This window comes from Antennarius striatus, chromosome 3, assembly GCF_040054535.1.
Source record: "Antennarius striatus isolate MH-2024 chromosome 3, ASM4005453v1, whole genome shotgun sequence".
NCBI classification, from domain to species: Eukaryota; Metazoa; Chordata; class Actinopteri; order Lophiiformes; family Antennariidae; genus Antennarius; species Antennarius striatus.
In genome coordinates this window covers 24,842,416-24,862,518 of record NC_090778.1, presented here as the reverse complement: position 1 = coordinate 24,862,518, position 20,103 = coordinate 24,842,416, and the positions used below count along the sequence as shown (strand labels likewise).

Here is a 20,103-nt window from a genome sequence, read left to right as displayed (position 1 = left end):
TATTTATAACATGGAATGTTTTAGAATTAAAGATGAAAATAAAAAATTCTATTCTTACTTTGCCGCTGAATGTTTCCTGCGTAGTGCGATCAGTTTTGTGATCTCTGTCCAGTCGGTAATTTCTGATGAATTCTGACAAAGAAGTTACAGATTTTTGTTTAATAAATACAAATGCTCTACTTATTATACTTAATGCTTAAATGAAGATTAAAGACTCAAATGACAACAACAGAATTTCAGTTCACAAAGGCGGCTGCACACACTGCACTATTCCTTTGAGAGCAAGGAAAACATTTACCGCTTCGGAGAGAGATGTTCCCTTCCTTAACTAGAATTCTGATGCAAATGTGGCAAGATTGTGATCATCAAACCACTTAGGGAATACAAAAGACAACAAAATGTTCAGCCTGTAAAGCCAAAGAGGTAGCAAAACATGCAAATGTGCTGTATTTGACAAAACTGGTATTGCAGAAAAGAAGTATTTGGCCAAAAAACTTCTTCTAAGTTAATCATTTGTGTGACAAAAACAAATCAATAGTGTGTGAGTGAACTGGTCCTAGTCTGTTTCATTTTCATGTCCCATTTAATCATCATTTGGGTTTCAGGGTTATAAGCAAGTCATGCATTTGTCACCAAATTTAACACCAGTTTAATGTGCACTAAAAAAAACTATAAATAAATTCTTACATTTCCCCACATGCTACCAATTTGATCAATTCAAAATACTGCACATACAGCAAAAAGGAGTCAATGCTAACTCCTATAGAAAAACAGCTGCCACATAACAGGCTGCAGTAAGAAATAAAAATTACATCTTAGATTTGCCTCAAGTCCAAGTCATGTGACCCGACACCAGACCTTTGCTCTCAGGTGCTGCTTTGAGCGAGCCAGAAGCATTTCCTTTACCTCGTCAGACTCAGCAGATACCACAGATTTGCTGCATTTCTGGCATTTTGCTTGAGGAAACAGCTCACTACCCCTGAGAAACAGCTTCAACTTCAACAGGCCGTACAGAAGTAGGACATGCAGCCTAATTTTAACCAGGAGGTTATTTCTTTGGGTCAAAAAGCGCATGTCGTAAAATACAGTTGTAGGTCTGTTATACAAGCAATTGGGGTGTTTTTGATCAACCATGAAACCCATGGAGTTTTTTTTTTTTTGCCTTTTAAAGTGTCGTGATCTACCCAATGTCACTGACAGTTTTGCAAAGCCGGAGAGGACAGTCTGAAAACTACAACAGAAACAGATGTCCTTGTATCAGAGGTAGGTGATCAAAAAGCTTCAGGAGTCATCGCTTTAAATATAAGGACAAATTTCTAATTACATATTTGACATAACACGTTTATTAGGGACTGCAAATCTTTGTGGGAGGCAGTTCAATTTGGGTACACAACCTGTCCATAAAGAAGGTGTCTATTGTGTGCCGTATAAACGGTTCTATAAAAAAATGGCAACCACAAGTCCTCTCAAAGTTTGACTTTGACTCTATCACGCCTTTCTTTTAATTTTTCTTTAAATCCAGCTATCTTGTATATTTTCCCTATTAAAGGAAAAACATTCAAACCACGGAAAAAGGTGAGAAAAGAACTTGTGAACTTCTTATACTTATCCAGATAGACTATAGCTCACACAAACAAATTTCAAAACCTGAACTTCTGAATGTTGACACATGAAACATGAAATACATATATAAAAATGTATTAAACATCGACTTTTTTTATTCTTAATTTTTGAAATATTTATAACCACATGAAAGTTTTGTCATAAAGACTTTGTTCAAACATTTACACATCTAAATCATCACATATGACTGAGCTCTCATGCAAACAGAGGTGTAGAAACATAGATCCTAAAGGAAAAGTCAGAATAATCCACGTAAATATACAAAAATATTAAAATCAACAGATACCATCAAAATCTGTTGCTTATTTTTCAAAATATTTGTCAGAGAACAAACCACGCAGCTGTTGGTGGAGCTCCCGACCTGAGCGTCCTGCCGCAGCTGCCGTGCTACTGTCTCTTTAAGTACCCCTTCCAGTCCGTTGCCCCGGTAACCCGGAAGCTTCACGCGCTCCACGCTCTGCGCCGTTCGGAGTCACTTCCTGTTTTTAGAAATTTCGAGGAAGCTGCAGCAACTGGACAGTCGCAAACGCTCATGGTGCGTGAGTCGACCCAAAAGCATGCGTTCATCTAGTGTAACATGTTTTCCTACCCGGAACTCCGGGTTCGGTTCGGTTCGAGCGGCTGTAAAATAAAAGCACGAGTGTCCTACATTAACCTACTGGCAGGGGTTACACGCAGAGAAACACACATTTCTGGGGGTGGGGGTTTGCAAGAATACGAAACTTTAAACAGGTTGACTCGCTGAGGGAGTGATAGAGAAATCAGAGGATGCTAAATGCTATAAAGAGTTCTGTTATAACCGAACGCAGCGCCGATCCAAAGCAGGAATAAGTTTGCTCGTTTGCATAATTAATGCGGTTTTTAGCACGTCAGTAAAAGTTAAGTGTCCGCATTGGAGCTGCTGTGTTTTTTTTAAAAATAAAAAAAAACAATAATGTTGACAGATAGTTCTTTATTTCTTTTGTTATTGCAGGGTAAATGAGCGCTGCTTCCGTTTTATCCAATAAGCAACGAGCTTCTACCATTATGCAACGGAGTGACGTAATATTTGGCCTGTTCTCACCTCGCAGGTGCAACAGGCTTTTGACACAGTTGTGGCTTTAAATCAATGCAGGATTCATCTGTTCGGATTAGGATGTTATTGTTGTGTTTGTTCTCCACGTGTCACAGGATGTGTCCCTATGAATTCTGGGAGGACCCATGCGCTCTCGCTCTCCTGCTGCCACACCAGCCTTGTATATACTGTGGATCGCTATGGCCCAGGTCGCTGGCCAGGAGGACAGGGAGAAGACTACTGCACTCAAAGGTGAATGATCTGAGCAGGGACCAGTCTACATAGACTTTGGATCGGTGTTGGTTGTGTGTGTCATCAAATGTGAAATATTCCATCAATTCATGGGTCATTTTTACAGACCACACTGATCTGAAAATGACATTTATTGTGCTTCAAGAGTGTCCTGGCAGAGTTCAAAACATACAGATATAAGTTACTTGGAAAAGAAATAAACCTCTTAAATTCAGATGAAACAAGATGTCATCAAATTATGAAGTGCATTTAAAATGTAAATTGGTCCCTAATATTTTCTGACCTTTAATGATCTTTTCTCTCCCTCCTCAGATTTGCTGTCGAGAATAGACCTAGATGAACTGATGAAGAAAGATGAACCTCCTTTCACTTTCCCTAAAACACTGGAGGAGTTTGAATATGCCTTCAATGAATGCAAGTACACGATTTATTCATTCAACCATTAGACACACCAAAAAAAACCCCATTATATTCTGTGGATCGACGCAGCCGACACAGTTTTAGCACTACAGCTCCAGCAAAGCTAAATGTGTAAGGAAATCCGATTCTGCATTAATGTTTGGTCTAGTTTTGGTCTGAATGAGCTCGCACGAAGATATGTTGTCAACGTGGAATGAAAGTTTGTTTGCTCGGCAGACCCTTCCAAAATTCAGTGGTTCCCCCTCTCACACCAAATTGAAAGAAAATCTTTTTATTGGTTGATGTGTAATTGATGAAAAAGCTGAAACCGCTCTAAAAATGTATGGATCTGCTTTATCTTGTTCATTTTGAACTATTTGTATTTTATTCCTGGACAGTGATGGTGAAAAAAAGCTCATAGCACGACGTAAAATGATTAGATTCCTTCATCAGATTCTTTTTTCCCACCACTGTACAACGTTTAATTTTCACAACCTTATCAACAAACAAACAAACAATGAAAAATCTTTGAAAAACCAACTTATTGTCAATAATTGCAATAAAACTAAAAACTGGGTAAGCATTGCTATTAGCTACCGCAAAACCATCAACATTTACCATTAAAGTTAGCCACATCACTCAGTACTTTTACATCCAGCTACTCTTCACACATCCCATAATAACGACAGAAAGATATTGTGTGGTTGCCATGGTATCCGGATGATGTAAAAGCCTCTCTGGGATGCTCTCAGCTAAGTCAGACCAGGAAGAGAGGGAGGAAAAGTCAGGGAGGTAGTGGTGATGACTCTCAGTATTCCCCTTTAGCCTCTCTCTCCCCTCCCCTCCCTGCTCACCCCCCCCCCCCCCACACACACACACACACACCACCCCCTGGTTCTCTGTCAGCCTCTCTGCTGGCTGTCTGGCTGGCTGAGTGGAGGACATGTTTCTGTGCTCTACGGCCCGTCAGTAACCTACTCAGCCTTGCCCTGCGCCTGATGGAGCATTTGCATAACCTCGCTGTGCCTAAGAACAGAGACATGAAGACCCCCCCCCCCCCTTCTGCCCCTCCACCCACTGCTGTGCCAACCCCACCCTCAAGTCCCAGCTTAGTCTCCCATGGAAGGAGGAACACATTTAAAGACTCTCCATCTCTTCGTCTCAATTTTTTTTTTTTTTTGCTTCCTTCCAAACCCGGGTGTCGATTTTCTCTCTGGCTCACAGGCATTTCTGCAGCTACACTTTTTTTTTTTTTTTGCGAGACAGGTGGAACAAAAATGTTAATTTGACCATGTAATGATGTGACTACAGACGAGGCTGTGTACCGTAGTTTGCAGGTATCTTAATCACTGAAGATGATGGCTTCATCTCGCGAGCCCTCCAGTTTTCCATTACTGGAAATCCAAGGTTATGTACACCTAATTAAGCGGCCAAATTGAGAACAGAATGCTAATTATGACAGAAAAGAGGAGAAAAGTTGAGAAAACGTTATTCCTCTGAGAGGATGTGTTGGTGGTGGTGGTGGGGGGGGTAAGGTGGGTGGAGAAGGCAATGGAGCTGATCACCCGGTTGGCGCGCAATCACGTACATACACAACCACGCGTTTCGTTCATGCACACGCACGCACGCACACACACACACACACACACACACACACACACACACACACACACCCTTTCCTACAGTAGGATTTCATTACAGCTCCCTTCTTCCTCCTCTTAGGCACTAGTGTTTAGATCCTCACCCCTCCATGAATGCATAATTGATTTTCTTCAAGGTATTTTTTTTATTCGAACTTCTACTCTACCTCTCAGGCGCGAATCTGCTTCTTCTTCTTTTTTTTCTTTTTTTTTTTTTTTAATGCAACATGATGACAAACCTGGTTTCGGGATTACATGTTGTTTAACAACTCAGCACGAAAAGCCTGTATTTTAATACATAGCCGCAAATTAGAGGTGAATGAAAAAAGAAAAACAAGAAAACATTTCTGCATCCTTTCTTGTTGTGAAGATATTTATTTAAATCTTAGATGGGTTTCCTCCACGTTGTGCAATAATTGAGAAAGTATGAAAGCCCCCTGGCTGTTTTGGGTTAAGTGTATGTACTTTTTCAGTGGTTTAGCTTTTACAAATTCTGCAGTCATAAAGGTCAAAATTAAATTTAACACTCCTTAGTGTTTTATTGTGTTGCCGTGTCAACGGCAGGATCGATGAGCTCATTGCTGGTATATAAATGCAGAGGTTCCCCAGCCACATGAGGGTAATTGTTTATTAAGAAAGAAGTAGAATCCTTTCAGAGCAGCGTTCTCCTGCCTTATGACTGTTTTATATCAAATAAAACCTGGATGTCTTAAAACCTTCCCTGAGATATAATCAATCACTTCAGTATGGTACCAATTTTTGCTTTTTTCTATATCAATTTTCCTGTTTTGTTACGTTTGAGTGAGTTGCTGATTACTGACACTTTTAGAATACTTCCAAACCTCTTTAGCTTTTTATTTGAGAGATTTCGGGTCATGAAGACAGAGACGGAGCGATGGAAGAAAGTAAGGAGGAGATGAACTGAGAGGCTTTTAGATGGATATGGAAGAGAGAGCTGTAAGAAATAGAAAAAGAGGACAAGCTCAGTTTGCTTATTTAAGAGATGGAGGTTCTTTCTCCCTACTCACAAGTTTAAAAAAATGCAGGTAACTACCCTCACATTCCTTCTTTCATTTCTTGTCTCCCACAGACGGTCAGCTTAGACATACCAAAACAGGGGAACCCTTTGTGTTCAACGCCAGAGAGGATCTCCACCGTTGGAACCAGAAGCGCTATGAAGCTCTTGGAGAGGTAACGAATCGTCTAAAATCCATCCGTCCACCCGGTCCACGAGGAATGCATCCGTTGTTGTCATGCCCCCACCCCTCCAAAAACGAATGAGAAGCCAACTCTAAACATTTTTGTAACGTTCCACGTGAAGATCTTCCCAGCATCTAAAAAAACGCTACAGACAAATACTTGGTGTCATGGAAGCCGAAGGTGGTCGAAATAACACACAGACATTCAAAGTAACTTGACGTAGTTTTTTGGGGGGGGGGTTTGGGGGAGGTTGAGATCGTCAAGCAGGATGTGTGCAAATTTTATTCACCCTGTGAAAATAGTTGGTAAAGTTGACCCATAATAAAGTGACCCAGGCTTGCTTAGACTGGGTCCAAGCTGGAGCGAAACCAGGAGCCTGATCATGGCGACTCGTCCAGGGTGTACCCTGTCTCTTGCCTGTAGCCAGCTGGGATAGGCTCCAGAATAACCATGAAGGCTGGAGACTAAGACTGTTACGATCTTCTCACCTTCAAGAAAACAGACGAATGAATGAGTGAATGAATGAATGAGTGAATGGATGAGTGAATGGATGAGTGAATGAAATGTTCTTTCAGGGAAGTTTGACAGTCATCTGCTGGAAATGAGAACAGATTCTGTCTGAATCGTCCTGCAGGAGATTAACAGGCTTAGGAGGAAGCAGCTCCGCCTGAACAAGCAGTATTATCTGTCTGTTGTTTTTAGGCCACAGATGATTCCACAAAATGAATATCGTACCTCGCACGGCTCTGAAAGTACAACTGCATTATTTTTGCTGGTAGGACATATGCTCCTATATAAATAGACACCACTGTATGCCTTCCGTCTTCTGCTGCTTAGTCAGCCTGAACATGTCAGCTGAAGAGCGCCAGTCAAAGGGGAGGATTTGTTTTACAGCAGCATCACAACAAAAAGTTACCTCAAGGCCCTCTCCAGAAAGTAGAGAGTCGTCTTAGTTTTACGTGGACAATTCTTTATCTTTCTTCTTCTTCATCCTCCTCCTTCTTCATGACCTCCTCGCCTTCGAGTGCTGTCTGGCCGACGCCTCCGCGTCTGTGCTTGAATCCTCCCTCTGCGCTGCTCTCAGTCGGTCTAGACTTCTTCCTGTCTCATCCCTGTCCTTCATTTCTGCATGAGACTGAATGAGACACTCAGATATCACGTGGGGCGGAGTCCGACACCGAGACGAGGCTTGTTATACTGTTGGTCAGCTCCACTCCACAGCCATCAGTGCCCTATACCTGGGACGGTCTGAGAAGCCGTCATCCGTAGAAATGAGAGAGTCGGCACGAGGGCACGGGTGCAAGTAGAACCGTGTCCCCGTTGCCTCCTGATGTTCATCCACACCTCTTTATTTCCCTCTTTCCTCTTTTTACACAGCATCATTTTTAATATCTTGTGTTAATTTTATCTCACTAGAAACATTCTCAGTTGCCCCGTTTGCTTGGGTTTGCTTCTGTCCATCTCTTCCTCGCTTGGGTCTTCCTTTCTGTATCTGTACATCCTCATCAGCCCGTATTTGGTGTGGCCGACTGTGTGTGTGTGTGTGTGTGTGTGTGTGTGTGTGTGTGTGTGTGTGTAGGTTGGGGGTGTGTGGCTGTATTGTCACATCACAGCACCAGATGTCCAATTTGCACTTCAGCCTCGTTTGAATGGAGGGACAGATAGAGAGACGAGGAGCAAGGATGTCGGTGTGATGGCCTCCAAGTAGAAGCCAGACAAAATTTTGGACTGAACACGAGCATGATGAATAATTTACCTTCCTCTAAAAATAAATAAATAAATAAAATTTCAAAATGTTTCTTTTCCGTATATTTTCAGTTAGATAAGGAGACATTTGCAGTCGTCACGTTCTAGTAGCTGCAGCGATGTGCGGCGTTTGAGCGCTCTGGATGATATTTACGTGTCAAATTTTCCCCGTAGCCTCATTTGCAGGCCTGTCGTATCAAAAACTGCAACAAGTCTGTTCCGTGTTTTGTGTTTTTGCTTTCCCTGTCATGCCTTTCTTGTATTTTTGATTTTAATTGCCACGAAACAAAAAAAAGTAAACTTGACAAAAACAACTGTTTGAACGTCCTTTTGATCTGTTTCTTGGGGAGCACCTGGTTTGTTTTTTCCTTTTTACATTGAAATAAATTGTATTAATCCTTTTTAACGTCTTCCTGTCCATACTAGTAGTACAGCAATAACACAGGGAGAGGGCATACATTCTCTGGTTTTGTAGGACAGATGTTTGCGACTGAAAAATCCCACGTTCACGAACGCGCTCTGCCGAGTTAAAACAGTTTTTCTCTCTTATTTCCATTAACCTCCTTTTTCTTGTATTTTTCTGACATTTCCTTTACCGTCCTCTCCAATTTGCGTGCTGTTATGTCACATCCCACAAACTGTAGTGCTGCTCACGCTATTCGTGCGAGGTTGCTGGGTGCAGCTGGGTCACGGCGACCCGTGTAGGTGTCGCCCGTCGACTGATTCCTGTGATTCGCTGATGAATCTCTCTGATAGGAGGCGAGCATAGGGTCTGGCCCAGATGGAGCTCTATTAAGCTGTTAATAAATGAGGATTCTTCTCTGCACTGCCTGCATCTGTGGAATGGAAGGCACTCACAAATTTGTAAACACACACACACACACACACACACTCGCACACAGTCAGAATATTATAATGAAGTAAAGCTAGCCAGATGGCTGAATTAGAAAACCATCTCTCTCTCTCTCCATCGCTTCATCTCTGCCGGGTTCTTACACTCTCTGCTGTCTTTCCGTTATCTTTTTTTCCCCTCTTCCCGTCTCTCTCTGTTTCCACATTATAGATTCTGGGTGCAGTCGCAGCGGTGACCAGCTGGCCGAGGTTTGAGGCCCTGCCTATGCGCCTTTGAGCAAAAACACTGAGATCTGCAAAAGCATACTCCTCCTCCTCCTTCGCCCTAACCAGAAAATGACGACAGGCTTATTATATTATATCCTGTTATTCTAACATAAACTGAGTTTGTGGTGGCGACTCGTGTCAAACATTAACCATGTGCATAAATTACAATATCATCAGCATTCATTTGGATGCTCATCTCGTGACAAACAGGAAAGCGAGTTGGAATTAACACTCATCATCATGCGCGACCTTCGTTTGGGTCCATTCTGGTTCAGCCCGTTAAAAATTAATTCCAGAACGTTTTTAGCGGCTGCCATCGGTTCTTGGAACAGGAAGACGAGTATTGGGATGGTTGTAATATCCAGCCTCACCACTAGAAGGTGCGAAATCCAACGCGCTGGACATTTATTCGGAAGGTGAAAAAGCGTCGGAGAGTCGAAGCTCCGTAAGAGGCTTCCATGGTGGGATAAGAGTTTTAAAGGAGAATGACTTCACACTTTAATTCCATGAAATGTCTTTGTTAGAAATACATCTCATGAATTCTGCGGTGTTGCTTAGGAACCCTGGAGACGGGCCTACGTACTGAACTACAGCATCAGTAGGCTTCATATGCGAGTTGTGGAGTATTTTGTCGGGCACCTGATGGGATCCATCTCTAGAGGAACTCTAAATGACAACCATCAACCTGTTTGCTGACGACCATCATGTCTCCTTCTGAAACACGTCAGCGCTGCAGCTGCAGCTTCTGCCGTGGACCCGAAGGAGGAAGCAGACAGAGACGAGGACGGTTGCATGGAGTGGGTGAGGTGGATTAGAGCTGATGAAAGAGAGAGGGATTGAACAGTGGGTTTTGGGGGTAGGGGGGAGGGGGGTGTTACTAGAGAAGACAGGAGGGCTGGTAGTTACAGCGCTGGCATCTGTCGCTACCGCCGGCACCCACTGTGGCACATGGTGCTTTGAATGAGACCTCTGGTGGCTTCCCAGTTAACACCTGAGGAGGTCATTACGATGCCATTAGGATGAGGAGTGGAGGAGTGGAGGGAGGAAGCGGGGAGGAGGTGAGAGGGACGGGCTACCATCAGTGTAAACAGTCTGAGTCTGAGAACTTTCTCTCCCCCCTGGAGACCCCGCTCTCCTCTGATGGAAGACTGACACAAACCCCACGGGGGTTCAAGCATCCTCTCTCTTCCTCTCCCTCCCCCCACCCCGTCTCTCTTTGTTTCCCATGCCGACTGACAGATCACAAATTCACAACAATAAGCTCTATTTTAATACCGCTTTCTGTTGGTACAAGAGGCTGACTTAAAATAAACAACCTTTCTGTTGCCTCCTGCTTTCTCATGCCGCCGTCTCTTCTCTCTCTGTTGTTTGGCGGTGTTGTTATGCTGCATTGTTAAGGCGGTGGGGGTGGTGGTGGTGGTGTTACTGGGGTGGGGGGGGTTCTCTTTTTCCTCCTCTATTCTCAGGAGAAGAAGGAATGCTTTCCTGGGTGCAGGCAGTGATACAGCGCAGGGCAGCTCTTTCACTTTCATTATATAAACAGCTTTGATGCCTCTTCTTGCTCTCTGGTGTTCTGTGGCTAAGTGGCTTTGGGGGTTGGGTGAGGGCGTGGGGTGGTGGGGGCTCTGGACTATGGCGACAAGAGGTGTGTGTGTTTGTACACAAGTTTTTTTTGTGTGTATATGATCTTTATTTTCTTTCTAGAGTGTATTTCGTGTGCAGCTGACACTGAGGGTTTGTTTCAGATGAATAGAAAGGTATACAGTCATGTAAGCCCCCCCCCGCCCTTCTGCTACCTAGTCATGGCGGTGCAGCACCGTGTTCCTGAGACCCTTTCCACGTATCCCTCAGTCTCTCTTCCTGTTTCCTGTCTCAAACATGTCCGTTCTAATAAAGGTTAAAAAAAAAAAGAGAAACACTCCCCAAAAAGTTTGGAAGTCTTCGATTCGACACAAACCAGTGCTCTCCGTTCTCACTTTCTTTTAATTGCAAACTTATGGTGTTATTCACCACACCTGGCATTCAATTGTGCGTCGAATCTCTCTCCACAAAACTCACGACGACCCCAGTGAACGGCAGATCACGTTTCGTGATCGTCTCCGAGCGCCGCTCTCCCTTCCTTCCCTGTAATCACCTGAGTTTCCTCTCTGCCGTTGACCGTCTCAACCTTTCGTCCGTTATTTTGTTTTTATATTCGCCTTCAGTCTCTCTCTCCCTCTTCCCCTCTTTGTGTTTCTAATACCCTCGCACGGGAAAGATCATCTCCACATCGCCTGAGGTGCGGCCCGTCAAACCGGGCGTGACCGCCGTAATCAGAACGCACAAGTGAAGTGGTGCGTGAGGTGGGAGGTCTCTGGAGCGAGGAGTTTAAAAGCAGATAGACTTGCAGCCGCGGCGGTCCTTATTAAGACCTTGGCTTGGTGTGTGATTGAGAGCAATGAAGATGTTATGGGGATGACCAGAGGTCGGGTGGGAGTTGATCACACAGCCCACCCACCAAAAGGCCGTATCCTCATCCGTCCTCCCTTCTGTCGCTCCTTTCCTCCTCAGCTGTTCGCTGCGGTGGGAGCTGGCACAAACCTCTGGCTCCCGGGGATTACCTCTCCGTCTCTTCCCCCTTTTTTCCTCCCCCCCAGCCCTCCTCTAAGTCCTCTTCCTTCCTCCCTGATCCCGCTCTTCTTAATTCGCCGCCACAATGCTTCCTCCGCACAAACAACCCGCAGACACGGCGATGACCTCAGACGCAGAAGGTCGGTTTCATACTCTCCCACGATAGCGCTCAGATCCTCATCAAGAAACAGAGAGAGATATGACGTTGTGGGCCCGACGATGAAGCAGCATCTGGCCGTCCAATCAGAGAAGCTCGCATTCAAAGTTTTTCTCCTGTCGCCTTTTTTTGTACCCGAGTTGAAGGTTGACGCCGTCTCTTAAATCCGGAGGGACGGAGTCTTTGAATGTTACCTCGGTTACAAACATTTTGTAAAATGTCACTCATGTTCATTGGTCCATCCCTTCGGACACACACGCACACACACACACACACACACACACACACACACACACGCACATAGGTTTTATGATGAAGAGAATCTGAGATTACATTGACATTTCAGATAATGTTGGACCCATATCTTGTCAGCCCGACTGATATTCCGTATTTGTCAGAGTACGCAGGACATTTCGTGTTTATGGTCATGAAACCTATCGATATAAATTGATTCAGGTTGCTTTTATCTCTCCGTTACTTTCTCTCCTTATCTTTGCGTCTTAATATTATTTTCCAAACCGGCTCCGACGTAGATAATGCGGGCTGCTGGGCGTCGCTTCCTGCGGGCATTTCATTAAAGCGCTAATAACACATTGGTAATTAGGTGACAAAGAGGCTTTTCTCATTGGACCGATCAGCTGCTGAGACGTGGTCTTCAGAGGCCGTCGCAGGAGGAGGCCGGCCGTGTTTGTGTGTCAGGAAACGTTTGGGAATGAGTCAAAATCACTTTTTTCTGGTAATCCTTGACCCATGCTGGTTTTAATACCTTATTTTTTTACAAAATCTTGTTTGTTAAAAAGGTCATGCGGATGCTATTTTCATCAAAAACTGAAGCATGCAGGTGGCCAGAGCCTATTGGCTCAGGTATTCTTACCTTTCCTCTCTCTCTTGTTCCTCATCCCTCTGTCTACTTACTCTACATCAGATGCTTGTCGAGCCTCCTGAGGCACCGAACAAATAACGTCTTGCAAATGAAATTTCCTGTGAGGCTTATTGATGTCATTAAACACGAGCACACCGAGGCCCAGAATCATTTTTGTCTTCATCAGACCGACTGACATTTTAGTGAATTAGCCGTTGGAGGTATGCCGGGGTCGGGGTTGACGTGCGCTCCCTGTATTATTTTTCTCCACCCCCCCTCCCGGGGTCAAACGGTGTGATCGATCATCTCATTGGTCTGTCCGCCGTTCTTTGATTGGCTGTCATGAGGCTAATATGTGTCTGGAACATAATGTTATTCTTGCATATTGTTCTTAGAGCTTAAATCAAGTTAGCATTGAGTTTCTTTCATGCGTCAAAGAGCGGGGTAATATTGGGATTATAACGAGAATTCACTTTTGACCGAAAAGCAAAAGTCAAGAGTTATTCTAAGTTGCGTGAGGCCTTTTGTTGTCTTTTTGTTTCCTTGTGAAAATGTCAGTTTGTTGAAATTAATAAGTTTAGAAAGTTTAGAGAATATTATTTATGGCTAGATATTCTGTGCAACCGTTAGAAATAAGCATCCATATTGCATTTAAGGTGTAGAACATTTACTGACCCCACCTCTGCTTGAGTCTCGTATGTGTTTGGGGTAAATCGGTCCAATTGGTCCAGATTTGTAGCCGCCTCTGGCTTTTTGGTTTCCTGGTTTAAGCAATCAAAAACAAACCAAAGCGAGAGCTGGACGGCGTGTTATTCGTCTCTCGCCGTCATCCATCCACCCATCACAGCGCCCACCCTGTCATCTGTCATCGCCACTCCTCTGACTTTCCCTCTCGGACCATCAGAAATCGAAATCTTTCTCCGAGAATCGCTTCTGGCGTCCGCACGTGGGGAGAAGAATAGAAGGAGAGGAAAGAAGGGGGGGAAAAAAACAGGGAAAATGGAAAAGAAAGTTGTTAATGTCACTGAACCTTGAAAGGCTTGGCTCAGGGTTGGAATGATTTGGTATACAAGGTTCTTTAGTGCTGTGGCTGCAGGGATAAACATAGCTTACATCAGCCCCTCGCTTGTACTGGAGATTTCCTCTCCTGGCACTTCCAACCTCAACACACGAACCGCACTGTGATTCACAGACACACAACAAACCAAGTACGATTCAGACCATTTTCAAGACACACACACACACACACGGATACACCATGCTTAGTTCGCCTTGATACGATGGGTTTGTATCAACAGCGATTCATAAACGTGGGTTGAATTAAACTGCTTTATCAGTGCGATGTTTGACTGTGTGTCTTTTTACTTTGTCTTCATCTTCTTCTCCTTCTCAGATCGTCACTCAGTATGTTTACGAACTGTTGGAGAAACAGTGCAACATGACTAAAGCAATCCTGCCGGTAAGTACCCTGCGTGAAAAGAGGTATTTTTCCTCTTTGATTTACGTCCTTGAAGATTAAAGGAAGCATTAAATGTGGAAATTGACATAAATTCTCAGTCCTCAGTGTGTGATTATGATATTGAGTGTCCTGTTGTTTTTTTTTGTTTTTAAAAAAAATAAGTATTAAAGGGGATTGTGAGGAGTCAGCTCTCCTCATTCCTTCACCAGTCTGTTGCTTTCTATTTTCTGTCTCACTCACTTTCCCCCACCCCTCCTCCTCTTCCTTTGTGAGAAAGTGTCTCCTCAACAAATTAACTGTATTGTGACATGTCATTTCCAAAAAAACGCCACGCCGATGCTTAATCTGTTTTGCATTCACTTGCGCTGAAGGGGACTTTCTGCCGCTCCATCACAGAGTTATTCTTCACCCGGATCATCCGGGCTCAGAGCACCAACTTGATCCCTTTTTATTTGTTGTTGGAAGCATGTTTGTCTTATGCCCCCCCCCGCCCCCCCCAGCTTCATCTCCCCCACCCCTCCCCAACTGAGCACCCCTCCATCCCTGCTGTTTTTCTGTTTATAAAAGTCGTGATCATTTTTCAGGCGGCATTTATTGGGATGTTAGGCAGCACCGGTGTTAGGCGTAGCAGAGTTAGCTCCAGCGCTAACAGTGTCCATAAATCACCTAGCTAGGGTCTCGGCTTCTTTCATTAGCCCCCATACACTTTTACTGGTTTATCTGCCTGGCCTATTTATCTCATTATTCCTCTGGAAAATTGCTCTGGTATACTTTCCCCCTGCCCACCCGCCTGTGCGTATGTGGCGTGTGTGCGTGCGTTTGTGTTGGTGGTGGGTCCGTCCACCTGCGTGGCATTGAACTTGTGACCGCAGATTTTAAGAAGATTAACCACAACCAAGTATAGAGAGAGGGAATGAGGGAGCACCGGAGAATAAAGGAGAAGATTTTCTCCCCCACTCGGCTCTCTTTGTCTGCGTGGATTAAGTTCTTGCAGCTGCCACCCATGGCTTTCATGGACAGTGTTTGTCTCCTTAGAGATTCTTCCAGGGATGCAAAGATGCATGGATGTGGATGGAGTGCGCGCCTGCACGTGCACACGCACACACACACACACACACACACACACACACACACACACACACACACACACACACACACACACACACTGGCTAAGTCACCTGGCCCTGGCTCTTTTTGTCTGCATTGCTTTCCACTTCAGGTTTAATCACACAAAGGCTGTTTTCTAATCATGGGTATTGATGATTGGGGGTTTTTTTGTTGTATTTGCAAAGTCCTCTTTCCCTAACGCTCATAGTAGGAGGTGTGTAACATTTCTCTTCATTACTATTATTATGCATTTTCTTTGAAGCAGCAGAAATTAGATGCAATATAGAAAAGAAATAAAGGTAAATAAAACTGTCAACTAGTAAAAATAAAATCCACATTTGTCCTGTTTTGGAATGATATTTGGAACCAACAACGTGTAACCTGTGTCTTTACCTCACCTTCAGGTGGACGCAACAGAAGACGAGCCCACCAGTTTTATCTACCTGAGCCCAGATGCCTTATCCAACCCGTCTAAACTGCTGGTGCTGATCCAGGGTAGCGGCGTGGTGCGGGCCGGCCAGTGGGCTCGGAGACTCATCATCAACCAGGACCTGGACTCGGGGACGCAAATCCCCTTCATCAATAGAGCCTTGAAGGTCAGATGCTGAACCGGTTATATCTGACCTTTGATCCGAGACATGTTGTTGACGTGATTCGATTAAAAAGGCCGCAGAACCGAAGAGCAAGATATTCACTGGCGAGCAAAAAATAGTCCCTTACTATTAAATGATACGATTACAGTTTAAAGACGAGGCTCCTGTGAATGGAATGACACTTAATGCATCAACATGTCGTTACTTTACAAGAAAACCTTTATGTTTGTGTGACGCCCAGGTGGTCCTACGTGTTCATGGCTGACTAAGCTGACAGAGACGAAGCAATAATTTGATGTAAGATATAGATTAGTTTTTCTCTCCCTAACCACACACTCACGCCAGTGTGTATATCTCTGTGTCAGCGAGCGAAAGGTGGTTCTGCTTGTCCTATTATTTTCACCCTCATCTCTGCGTTCATTTGTCAGCCAGCGGTACCTTTGTAATTTCATCGGCCTGCTGTTCAAATTGACTTAGGGGGAGATCCTCCCTCTCCCTTCTCTTCTCCCTCTCTTCACCCATCCGAAGGCCACAGATGCTGTCGCCACCGCGGAAAAAGCCCTTCTCCCAGCCGCCGTGCGCAGCGATGGGAGCGGTTTTTGGTGTCGCGCGCGTTTGATGCACCCGCCTCCGAGACTTTGAATTACAGTTACCTCCGGCTGGTGTTGCGGTTGGAGTAGGCAGGGTTTGTTGCCGCAGGAAGCCTGAGTGACAGCTTCGATGGAGAGAACATGATATGTGCAGTGCGAGCGTTGCTCATTTATCATAGTAAACAAGAAACGGTGTTCTTACACCACAGCAAATCACCATCCAGGCATCCGCAGTCGATTCATGCTGTCTGCGTCTATAACGGGCGCGACGGTTTGTTATGTCATGCCATGACATTCGTGCGCTCGTGTTCCAAGCTGCTACACAAAGAAGTGCATTTACAATAAGCATACAGATCCTTAATATGCATGAAGGAAACAAGCAGGGAGACACATGTGATCAATAGTAATGATTGACAGCTCAGGGAGATGGCGGCTCCGATCACCCAGCGTCACATGCAGACAAGCGCGATCCACCATCAGCTGCATTCAACTACGTTATGATCGGAATGTAACGCTCGAGATTCAAGGACTTATTTGTGCAAGGCTTAGTCCACGCCGCGCAGCATCACCAGCACCCAACAACAGCCTCCTCGCACGCCGTCAGCTGATCTCAGTGATTAGTTCCCCTTCGAGCAGAGAGAGATGAGCTAATCAGCGATATCGCCATTACGATAATCGAAGCTAGTCCTCATCAGCAGCGGGCCTACACGTTTTAATTATTCAGCGGGGAGAATACGCATATGTATGTGAACAAACCGTGTACATACATTAATAAACGCTAACATCTGTGTCGGGTTTTTTTTCCCCTTCATTATGTCTATGGTTTGAATTTGGCTAAACTTCCCCAAAAAAGGAGCTTTGTGGCAAACATCCATCGCCTGTGGTGCGGCTCATGTGAAGTTACTCATGGGAAGTTGATTGAAAATTCAAAGCCTGAAGCAAAGGGTCAAATGGAGTGCATTCGGCAAATATGGGAGGGGGCTCCAGGCTTTGCAAAAGGAGTGCAAACACACACACACACACACGCATACACACACACATACACACATGCGCGCACAGATAAAAGTTAATTTGGCTCGGTGCGATTCTACACTCGGTGCGTGTTTGCACGTCCCCGTGTCAAAGCATCACGCTGAAATTAAGTGCCGTTCTTGGAAGTTCGAGTCAGCCTTTCCTCTCTTTTCCGATGGGGGAAAAAATAGCAGATTGTGGTTAATCAGGTCCCTGATGCACACGGACACACAAACACACACAAACACAGAAACACAAACAGGGTGAATCTTGGGGCACCCTTTTTTATCCCAAACACCATTTATACCCCGTCGAATGTAGAGAAGTACAAAAAACTTTGTGGTGTGTGTGTGTCTGTGTCTGTGTGTGTGTGTATATATTCATGCACGTGGGATTTGGACCATTCCTATAGCCGAGGAGGTAAAGTGACAGGTACGAGGAGGATCCTCCAGCAGCAGAGAAGAGGGTGGAGGAAAAGAGGAATAAAACCGAGCAGAAGGACAGAAGAAGAAAAGAAGGATGGAAGTTCAGAGAGGATCCAAGAGAAGGAAAGAGACGATAGTGAGGGAGGGGCTTCAAATGGGGGGGTGGGACCGGCGGAGGGAGAGATGGGAGTACAGAGAGTGGGAGAGAGAGTAGGCAGAAGGCAGGCGTCTGACAGCTCCACTACTGGGAGAGGGGCCTCTTAATGACAGCTTATTCCTTCATGATTTCAATTCCTGACAGTCGACAGGTCTGCTTGTTGCATCATGGCAGCTGTATCATTACCTTCTGGCCCTGTCACTGCTCTGCATCCTGAGACTGAGATGGTGGAGGATGGAGGGTGGGCGCCACGGGGATTTGGAGGGAATGGGGAGGATGGAAGGGGAGGCGGTAGATTGTGAGGTTACAGTTGGAATAATTTGGGAAGTAGGAAGTATTGGAAAGGTGGGATCGTTAGTGGGAGCGGCTGCTGGAGTTCTGAAGGGGGCTTTTAACTTCAGGAAGTTTGTCCAAAGGGGAAAAAAACCCAAAAAGCATGGATGCTGAACGTAACATTAGATGCAACGAGTCGGAGTCCACTTAAGTTTTCATTTCACTTGTAAGGACTTTAAAAGATTTTTAAACTTTGCATCAAACTTGACATTTTTGAAGGCGATGCCGGTTATCGCCTGGAATCTTTTTTTTTTTTTTCTTTAATTCGGTTTTTCACATGCGTCAAAATTTTCCATTTGAACCAATGCTTTTGTGAATTTGAAATATTTGAAATGTCAAATTCAGTCTTTCAGGCAACTTTTTCACACTCCCCCCCCCACCATGTACTCAAATTCGCACGACTTGGGGGTGGGGGCCTGAAAGGGGTCAGCAAAACAGACAAACTCCAATACAGAAGTCCCCTTTAGTTTTTGTCATTCTGGCCACCGTCTTCTGTGTTCTGGTTTTATCTGTCACTCTAGTGAGGATCGCTCTCTGTCTTTCACACACACACACACACACACACACACACACACACACACACACACACACACACACACACACACACACACACACACACACACACACACACACACACACACACACACACACACACACGAAAAGACACTTGTGTGTGTGTGTGTGTATGTGTGTGTGTGTGTGTGTGTGTGTGTGTTCAACCAAGTGATAACACTGTACATACAGTGTGTGTGTGCATCCTATCTTGGGGCATCAGGTGGCTACAGAGGCCAGACAGGTACCATTCAATGCAGACAACCAGGTTTAGCCAGAGGACAGTTGTGTGTGTGCGTGTGTGTGTGTGTGTGTGTGTGTGTGTGTGTGCTTGCAAGTGTGTGTGTATGTGTGTGTGTGTGTGTGTGTGTGTGTGTGTGTGTGTGTGTGTGTGCGTGTCTGTGTCTGTAAGGGGTCAAGAGATACACAGCCTTGCTGTGGCCTTGTAATAGAAACCCTGCAAGCAACAAACACGCACACACACACGCACACACACACACACGCACGCACACACACGCGCACACACACACACACACACACACACACACACACACACACACACACACACACACACACACACAGGTATAGACGCACCTCCAGGTGGGAAAGTCCCAGCACATCCTGCAGCTCAGATCAATGCACTTGACACCTTCAAAGGCGAGTGTGGGGCCTGGACTTGCTCTGGGGTTAAACCTCTTTTAAATAGCATCCCTCGGGACGGCAGCTGTCAATAACCCACAATAATTACCGGGGCCAGGCCCGCCAAGGGCTCGGCTGCACAGGCCAAATTAAAAATTGATCAGAGGGAGAGAAAACATTATTTTGTGGTGGTATTCCCTGTCCTAACAGCACTGCTGCTACCGTATGCGAAATCTCATCAATTGAGGTCCAAGCTAGATATCTAGAGACCTATTTATCTATCTATCTGCCCCGCTACCACCACCCCCCTCACACACACACCGTCCACCCCCCAACCCCTCACGCAGATGAACAATGGAGGGCTGTCTCGGGTGTAAAAAAAAATATTTGCATATTAAGTGTCTTCCAGTGTTCTGGCCCTGCTCTCTGTCTGTACATGTGGTAGGTGAGTGTGTACGTGCATACTGTATGAGCATCAGCTGATTGTTATTTGCTCCAGGTAATCATGCATCATCCCCTATCTGTGCACTGTGTGTGTGTGTGTGTGCGTGTGTGTGTGTGTGCACCTTGTAGCA

The 20,103-nt window shown here is 45.0% G+C and overlaps 1 protein-coding gene across 6 annotated transcripts in view; it reads left to right on the top strand.

Annotated features, from left to right (window-relative positions):
• Positions 1 to 2,056: 2,056 nt before the first annotated feature.
• The window catches only part of arb2a (ARB2 cotranscriptional regulator A), a 150,022-nt gene continuing 131,975 nt past the window's right edge, over positions 2,057 to 20,103 (top strand). For all 6 annotated transcript variants that reach the window (XM_068310630.1, XM_068310629.1, XM_068310632.1 and 3 more), the window contains exons 1-6: positions 2,057 to 2,158; positions 2,794 to 2,929; positions 3,242 to 3,343; positions 6,059 to 6,159; positions 14,056 to 14,121; positions 15,633 to 15,824. In XM_068310630.1, coding sequence (XP_068166731.1) covers positions 2,824 to 2,929; positions 3,242 to 3,343; positions 6,059 to 6,159; positions 14,056 to 14,121; positions 15,633 to 15,824 — 567 coding nt within the window. In that variant the 5' untranslated portion in view covers positions 2,057 to 2,158; positions 2,794 to 2,823. The remainder of the gene's footprint in view (positions 2,159 to 2,793; positions 2,930 to 3,241; positions 3,344 to 6,058; positions 6,160 to 14,055; positions 14,122 to 15,632; positions 15,825 to 20,103) is intronic.